Source organism: Daphnia carinata, chromosome 5, assembly GCF_022539665.2.
Source record: "Daphnia carinata strain CSIRO-1 chromosome 5, CSIRO_AGI_Dcar_HiC_V3, whole genome shotgun sequence".
NCBI lineage: Eukaryota > Metazoa > Arthropoda > Branchiopoda > Diplostraca > Daphniidae > Daphnia > Daphnia carinata.
Window position 1 is genome coordinate 6179936 of NC_081335.1, and position 7825 is coordinate 6187760.

The window sequence follows — 7825 nt, forward strand, 5'->3', positions numbered from 1 at the left end:
TGGGCCTTTTTCGTCTGGGCCTTTTTCTCCGCAAATCGTTGTGATTTATAATAGTGATACCTGATTTAGGTCGTTTAACTTGCACAATTTTATTTACAAATGTCAGAATAGACAAATTTTTTCAAACAATGCAGACATTACATTTTTTTAGCTTACTTTTGGACCCCAAATCCAAAAGAAGTTGCATTAGGAAATGAGTTTACTGAGAAGTTCAAAAAGCAAAATACTTGCACTTTGAAGCCAAGTCATGTTTTTGAAAGCATGTGTTTCCTGTACGTATGGAGTACAATGTAAAATAGCAAATCTTAGTGATTTTGTCGTAAGGATGCTGAAGTAAAGAACTTCGCAAACACCATTTTTCATTAAACAGAAACTGTCAGGAAATTCGGAGGCAAGCAATCAGAGGTGAAAAATTTAAAAGATCTTCCCCTTATGCAAATGAAAGAAAAATATGCTTAAAACGTTGGTTTCAAAACGTAAAACGTTGTTTTCCAATTCCTACTTAGTAAAATAGAAATTGACTGATTTAGTGTAGTCGATTGTAGTCTTCATGCCGAAATCAGACGTTATAACACACTGGGTGTTGTTGTGATAAAAGTTGTCGACTTTTCTGTGAGATATCTTCATGTTATCTTGGAATTTCACCATATCATCACTGTTTATACGCCAAGCTATAAGGTTACGCAGCTCACATGCAGTGGGTATCCAAAGTACCAGGCCAAGAATGACACTGATGGGGAAAAAAGGACAAATTTTATTATTTTTCATGAATTGAAGAATAAAATGCTTATTAACTATCTTGTTACTTATACACTTCGCAGCAAAGACAAGTTCTAGGGGAGGTAGGACGTGGTTGAAACAAAAAACTCATTTTTGTTCCCTACGGTTACAAAAATCGTCCTACTTGACTAAAAAATATATAGATTTGTTGCCAGTTATCTCAGCTACATAACAGTATTTTTGTTGGGTGGGTTCGGCAAAGATGAACATCTGCTATGTGTAAAAAACTGGAGGTACCTCAAGATGTTTCAATTGCCAATTCTGCTCGGCAATTGAAACAGGGCGCCTGGGCAATTGAAACGTGGGTTTTCCCATAAGAGAGCTCCCGGTTTCATGAAGAAACTAAAATGACAATATCTCAAAATCCGGGTTACGTATTTTGACGAATTTTTTACAGTAATACAAAGAATTTTAATCTTTATTTTTTAAGATATTTTATAACTTTCTGTAGTAACTAAATATTATTTAATGAATTTTAGTAGTTTTCTGAATTAGGTTCAAAACGCCATTAGTTATCTAAAGAACGGTTAATAGCATGGAGATCAAATTTTTATAATCGAATATGGCATGTCCAGCCTTATATCATAATTGTTATCGGTAATTTAATTTTTAAAATTTAATTTTTTTAATCAACGTTGTAAATAAAAAAGCAAACATTGTGGCAGACGATAAGTGTCAGCCACCCAGCAGACGATAAATGTCAGCCTCCCAGCAGACGATATGTGTTGATGTGCATTGTTTACTTTTAAGTAACTGGAATAGGAAAACTAGGTATCTAATTTTTTTTCAAAACAACTGGAGGAACTTTAACAGTAAACTCTAAGACATTGTTTTTCGTCACCACACAAAATACACAACAACATTCAAAAACAAATTGAAAAAAGGGCTCTGCTAATACGCTGCGTAGGGCTATAACACCGTTGCAAGACTACAGTAAGGGAGACGCGCATACGAAAGGGTCGTAATTGGAACAAGGTGTTCCAATTGCCCCTAGCATGGGTCTTCACGGAGTTTTAATGTTATAGGGGATAAAATTTAGCTAGGAAAAAATTAATGTTATCAATTTATAGCTTAATGAACGATGAATGATTCAAGATCTTTTTTTAATGATTTCCTCCATCGTTTTAGGTGTGAAAACGAAAAAATTGTCTCGGCAAAAACTACAAATGGACAGTCAAAAAACAACTTTCTGGGATAACTCGAAAACTTTTACAGTCTAAAGCCTCCAATTTTTTCTAAAAATGCACAACCAAAATTTCCGTTAGGTCAAATTTTTTACACTAAATCTATTACATACTTCAAGTGGTAGAATTTTTGTTTCAATTGCCCAGCGTTCCAATTGCGCCCTACCTCCCCTACTATCAGCGGAGAGGGATAGTTGCCAACAGAGCCCAATATTGTGAATTATTTTTATTTCTCCAAGGTACATACTGTATATACGATTAAGTTTTCCCGGATACTTTTTAAATTCCTTTCGTTATCGCCAAAGTTTTATTTTCCATTTATTTTTCAGAAACTACAAACATATTGTACGTAAACAATTGGCGGAAAACTTTCTCCACGGTGAAATAAGTAGTCACCAATCCAAATTATGTAAAAAAATTGGTTTTGCTAAACATCTAAACATCTTTTAAGATAGACACGCATTTGTCTTCTGTATGATAAAGTACCTTGCATTCTTCTACTAGTACCTCGCATTCTTCTACTAGCTAAAAGTAAATGAAATTTTTCTACCATTTCTCTACCTTTTCGGTTCCACAATGTATCGTAGACAAAAGTAGGAAAAGGTAGAATCCAAAAATTGAGAGTGTAATTAAAACTTAATACAGAACTGTTAAAAACGAAGTCGCAAATGTTTTTTAAAAAGTGCTGACATGCCCTAACGAATCGATTGCAAAATGCTCAAATGCCGAAATTTTCCATCCTCTTGCTTAAGAAATGGAAGTCAAGTTGACAACGAATTGTTCAACACCTTGAAATCGTTGGCTATGCTTTTGTGTGGCTTTACCCAGCGTTTTCTGGAATGCCGATTGCAATTTCAGAGGCGATACATGGTTGCAATAGCAACTACTTACTTCGAAATTTTACAACAAGCCCTATATGCTTGGCCTATTACCTCACGTAGAGCAGTCGTGCTAGTTTACACACTTTTTATATTTTCCCTATTCTGTGTCTATACTTTTACATATTAAAAAAATCTTCCAAGCTAAAAAGAAGAGCAAAAAATGGCTTTCTATTACACATTTTCAATTTATGGAAACCTTATGGAATATATCCGTAATTTAGATTTTAAAATGGCTCAATTGACAATGCTTCACGGTAAGATGAACTGCATATTTTCTTTATGGAAAAATCAATTTATGGATAGTGTTAGAATAAAACTTGCATTTCAAACAGACCTAAATATTTAAAAGTGTTGTTTGCCTTTGAGCTAAAATAGCTAACAAAGTAACGAAAAAACAACATTTAAAATAGATGTAAGTTATTAGAAACCACCATACACAAAAATTTAAAAGGGTCCATTAGTGGCATTTGAAGCCTTCTAAATAATGGTACGCCCAGCTCTGGAAGACGTCCAGTTTTCGTTTGTAACTTCTGAATGTTTTACACAAATATAAACCTCAATGACACTCACAAAAGCCTTTTTATGATAACAGGTACAATACAATATGTACAGGTAAATTCCTCCTAAATGCCTTAGAAATATGTTTTTTAAGCAATTAAAATTGCACATTTAAGAGAACAAGTCATAATTTTTTGAAATATGAAAATGCTGAATTTGAACTACATATTTTGAAATTTGAAATTATTATGTAATCCCCAGACTTGCCGCGATCGCGATCAAAAATTTATCGCCGATCCGATCTTCGATCAAAAAATGATCGCCGATCCGATCTTCGATCAAAAAATGATCGCCGATCCGATCTTTTGAGAAAGATCGGAGATCGGATCGGCGATCCGATCTTCGATCAAAAAATGATCGCCGATCCGATCTTTTGAGAAAGATCGGAGATCGGATCGGCGATCCCAAAAAAATGATCGCGATCCGATCTTTTTGAGCGATCAAACTTTTCACCATCTAGCTGTCGATTTTGCAGCCACATGTTACTCTTTCACTACTATTTTTGCGAATGCCAATTGAGGGAAGCTGTTTAGTGTTCACCCTCAATGGCCGTCAGTGACTGTCGCTGTGACAGCCAATGCTAAATTCGTTAAATAGTGTAAATTTTGAGCGCTAGATGTCGTACAAAAAGATCGGTAAAAATGATCGGCCGATCTTGATCGGCGATCCGATCTTTTGAGAAAAGATCGGATCGGAGAGAAAAGATCGGATCGCCCGATCCGATCAAACTCAAAAGATCGGATCGGAGATCGAGATCGGAAAATTGATCGGCGCGGCAAGTCTGGTAATCCCCTATAGTTGTAAAGTAATAAAAAAGTAGGCTACACAATTTTAGACATTTACGCATACCATTTGAACTTTTGGGCTGATCTTTATTTTTAAAGATGTGAAATTTTGAATTTATAATTAAAAATTTTTGTGGAGCTCCAATTTATTGGTATCCCAGAAGGACGGGATTTGCCATCATAATTCCGTGCCAACTATTTATTTATTCTCCCCTAATTGTGTTGAACGATAATCGTTTTTTATTTTATTTTAATGAATGTTTGGATTTTTACGAAACATACTTTTCCTTAAACTCATTTAAGTTTAATTTACCCCAAAAATTGTAACAGAGTTTTGCTGAATGTTAGTGACTGTATAGTGTAGATTATATCATAAATTATTTACACTTTCATATTGATAATTTTAAGTTACCTAATATTCATTTTTTTAGCAAGATTTGCAACGTGGGATAAGTTACCCTTGAAATTTTGTATTGTCGCGTTTTTTAGTTTATAGCAGCGTTGTAAATGTGATTTTCCAAAACTAAATTAAATAAAATTTTTATTTGGCTTATGAAAAATAAGCTAAATTAAATAAACGAAATAATTGCAATTTTTTTGGAAACCAAATAAATTAACTGAATACAACAAAATAAACTTCTTTTTTACATTTAATGTTTATGGCTAAGAAAATACGGTAGGGTCTTATGTAGAGGAGGTTGCGGTTTTCCCTATGCTTTGTTTGCCATACCCGGACACCTTTTTTCTGTAACCCCCGTATTTGGTTTTCTGCAGGAAGGTACTGGAGCGACACACGTGAAATTTCATTCATTGGTATTTTTCATTAATTTTCTAATTGTCGCAACAGTACTTTCTGGTATCACGACGGGTTTCAAGTAATCCGAGCCGAACTCTAGATACTTAATAACTTAAGAGAATCTTCCATTTGAATTGGTTTACCCAAAAATAGAGCAGAAACTTATCAAGTTAATTTTTTTTTCCCAAGAAAAAAAAACCAAAACTAAATAACATTAAGCAAAATCATTTTAAACAACTAAAATAAACAATAACTAAAAAAATAAATTATGGAAAAAAACTAAATAAAACCCAATGAACCACATAATTCAGTTTTAGAATTTACGACGCTAGTTTCTAGTCGCATATACTGTGTAATCCAATAAAAAAAAAATAATTTTACCTTGTTTGTCCCGAAGAATGATGAAGCCTTATGTTAGCTTTTTCGGTACATATACCATATATGTATACATCATCAAAGGGCATCATTGGTGTAGTTTGACAAGCAGCCAATAAGGGAACGATTGTGCTTCCATGCATTAAAACGGCAGCTCCCAAAAAATATGGAGGATAATCGATCCATGGCCATTCCTCGACGGATATTTCCCATTTTCCATCTTATAAAAGATGTAAGGTTCATTGGTATAGGAAAATAACGTTTATTTGAAATGCAGAACATCTTATTACCTCGATCAGGCAAACCACCATTGGGGTCTCCAGCACCAAACACACTGTGACTGGACTGTCGATAAACACGGACAAATCGGGCTAAGTTTCGTACGTTGACATAGACATCGTCGTCAACCTTAAGAACAAAATCCATATTGGTACACATTCTGTACAACCAGTTTAGTAGGCCGGCGACTTTTAGAGATAAATTGCGATAAAAATCTGATATTCCTATTTGGATTAAATCGCCATGTATTTTGCTTTCTTCTTCTATTTTGCTTTGAATAACACTGTTTTCTGTTAGTCCTAAAATAAATCCAAAACCAGCTATTTCCAGCAAACCCTCATCATGTAAAAGTTTTAAATGGTTTTTCCATGTCTGTCGAATTAAGTCTCGCTTCTGGAAATTGGAAGGCGCTGATATCACGGCGACAAAAATACTTGTATTGGATGACAAGGAATCACGGCAAGATGAAATGCGAATAGGGTATTGAAAAGATAAAACGTCATTAATTACGGGGCCAAAGCCAGGAAGTACTGATTCGATTCCAGATAGTGGTGACAGCCGTAGTCGGGCAACGGAGAACTGGGTATAGTTTTCAGCTCCAGGATAAATACTGTCACGGAAGCTTACAAGCCCATTGCCAGAATATTTGTGGCTGTCCGTGAAATGAGGGCGAAAAATGCGTTTTTCTTCCTTTTTTTTTCGTTGAAGGTTCTTATTCATTTTTTCTCTTTGTTCTAATTTTATTTTTCTTGGAATTTTTTCAATTGGTGGCCTATGGATTTTACCAGCTTCTAACAACAAACGTTTAATAACATTTTGGCTCATGTTTACGTTTCTTTGTGGCGTTTCTTTTTCGAATTTCGTTTCCTTTATCGCCGATTTAACACTTTCCATTGCATGAACTGAAAATTCATTTTGTTTTGCCATTCCCGAAGTATTAAGTTTCATTACATCCTAAAAAAAACAAATTTGGAAAACTCTAAAATACGAAATCCACAACAACCAAACTAAATTTTACGACACAGTAGTGCATCCCGTGGCAAGAGGGGTTGCTGTGTAACGAACTTTCGATTAACAAACAAAAAAAAAGTTTGATAATGGTTTCTAAATTATCACGTTTTGTTAAGCAAATAACAAATCAAATTGGAGGATAGGAGAACTTTTCTTAGATTTTAATTAACTATGTTCTTCGCTCCTTTCACTCATAAATGTCCCGACATTGCTTTCTATGTTTTTTAGAAGAAGGAAAACTAGTGTAAAAACGACGGGACAATCGGGCTCGATCTCTGCGGGTTATTCTGCAGCGGTGTTCAGTTGGCCAAGCGCCAGTGCTGTACCAGTATGCTGCGTCCATATGATACAGGGTGTTATCGTTATTTGTTATATGCTATACGATCAGCTGCGCTATCATAAACCAAAATTTTCATATTTCTTATATGAAAAAAGCGATAATTCAACATTGAACTGTTCTCTAAGAAATATGTCAGTAAGAAAGTTTCGAGATTACATTTCGGCACATGTTTACCAATGGGGAAGAGTACGGTTACTTGGCACATGGCATGTTGACAAAACTGGTTTTTCGGGAATAGGTTGCCAATAAAATTAGAGTACTAAAAAAATTATAAGCTTTAAACGTCATAATTCCGCATGTCTTTTATGAATTTAAGTAATTTAAATAGTTTTTAAATTATTGCTTTAAGTTTCAGATTTCTGTGGCAAATAGTTGCTTTATCAAGCTATACTAAAATTAAATTGGGGAGGTATCGAAGCTGACTCTGGTTGGTTTGGCGCAGAATGATCATACTTTTCGAATTTTTAAAAAATGCTTTGAATATTTATTACTCAATAACAAACTACATGAAGCATCTTAAAAAATATAGGGTATAAATTTTTTTCGGAAAGGTAAAATTCTGACTGCAATTTCTTTTCGGACTACTGTCATATCGCTATTTCAATTTATTGGTGGCTTACAAAGGCTTCCTTACGGAAAAGACCATATCGCAACTTCTCCGATGTCCTGTTTTAATTGCCCTGACATCTTGTCAATTGAAACACTTGAAGCCACTTTTGATTTTTACAATTTCAGTCCATTTACCTTAAGATAACTTAGGCTTCTATTTACTACTATTATTCCATGTAATTTTGGTAATTTTTAGAATAAATTTGCAAGTTTTATTTTTATGCGGA

General features: G+C 34.4%; 1 protein-coding gene across 1 annotated transcript; it reads right to left on the minus strand.

The window, feature by feature from the left end:
* Positions 1 to 337: 337 nt before the first annotated feature.
* LOC130702873 (beta-1,3-galactosyltransferase 5-like) lies at positions 338 to 6523 on the minus strand. The gene is made up of 3 exons (XM_057524486.2): positions 5650 to 6523; positions 5366 to 5579; positions 338 to 730 (listed from the first exon to the last, which is right to left on the minus strand). The coding sequence occupies exons 1-3, from the start codon at positions 6461 to 6463 to the stop codon at positions 499 to 501; spliced, it is 1260 nt and encodes a 419-aa protein (XP_057380469.1). The 5' UTR covers positions 6464 to 6523; the 3' UTR covers positions 338 to 498.
* Positions 6524 to 7825: the final 1302 nt, after the last annotated feature.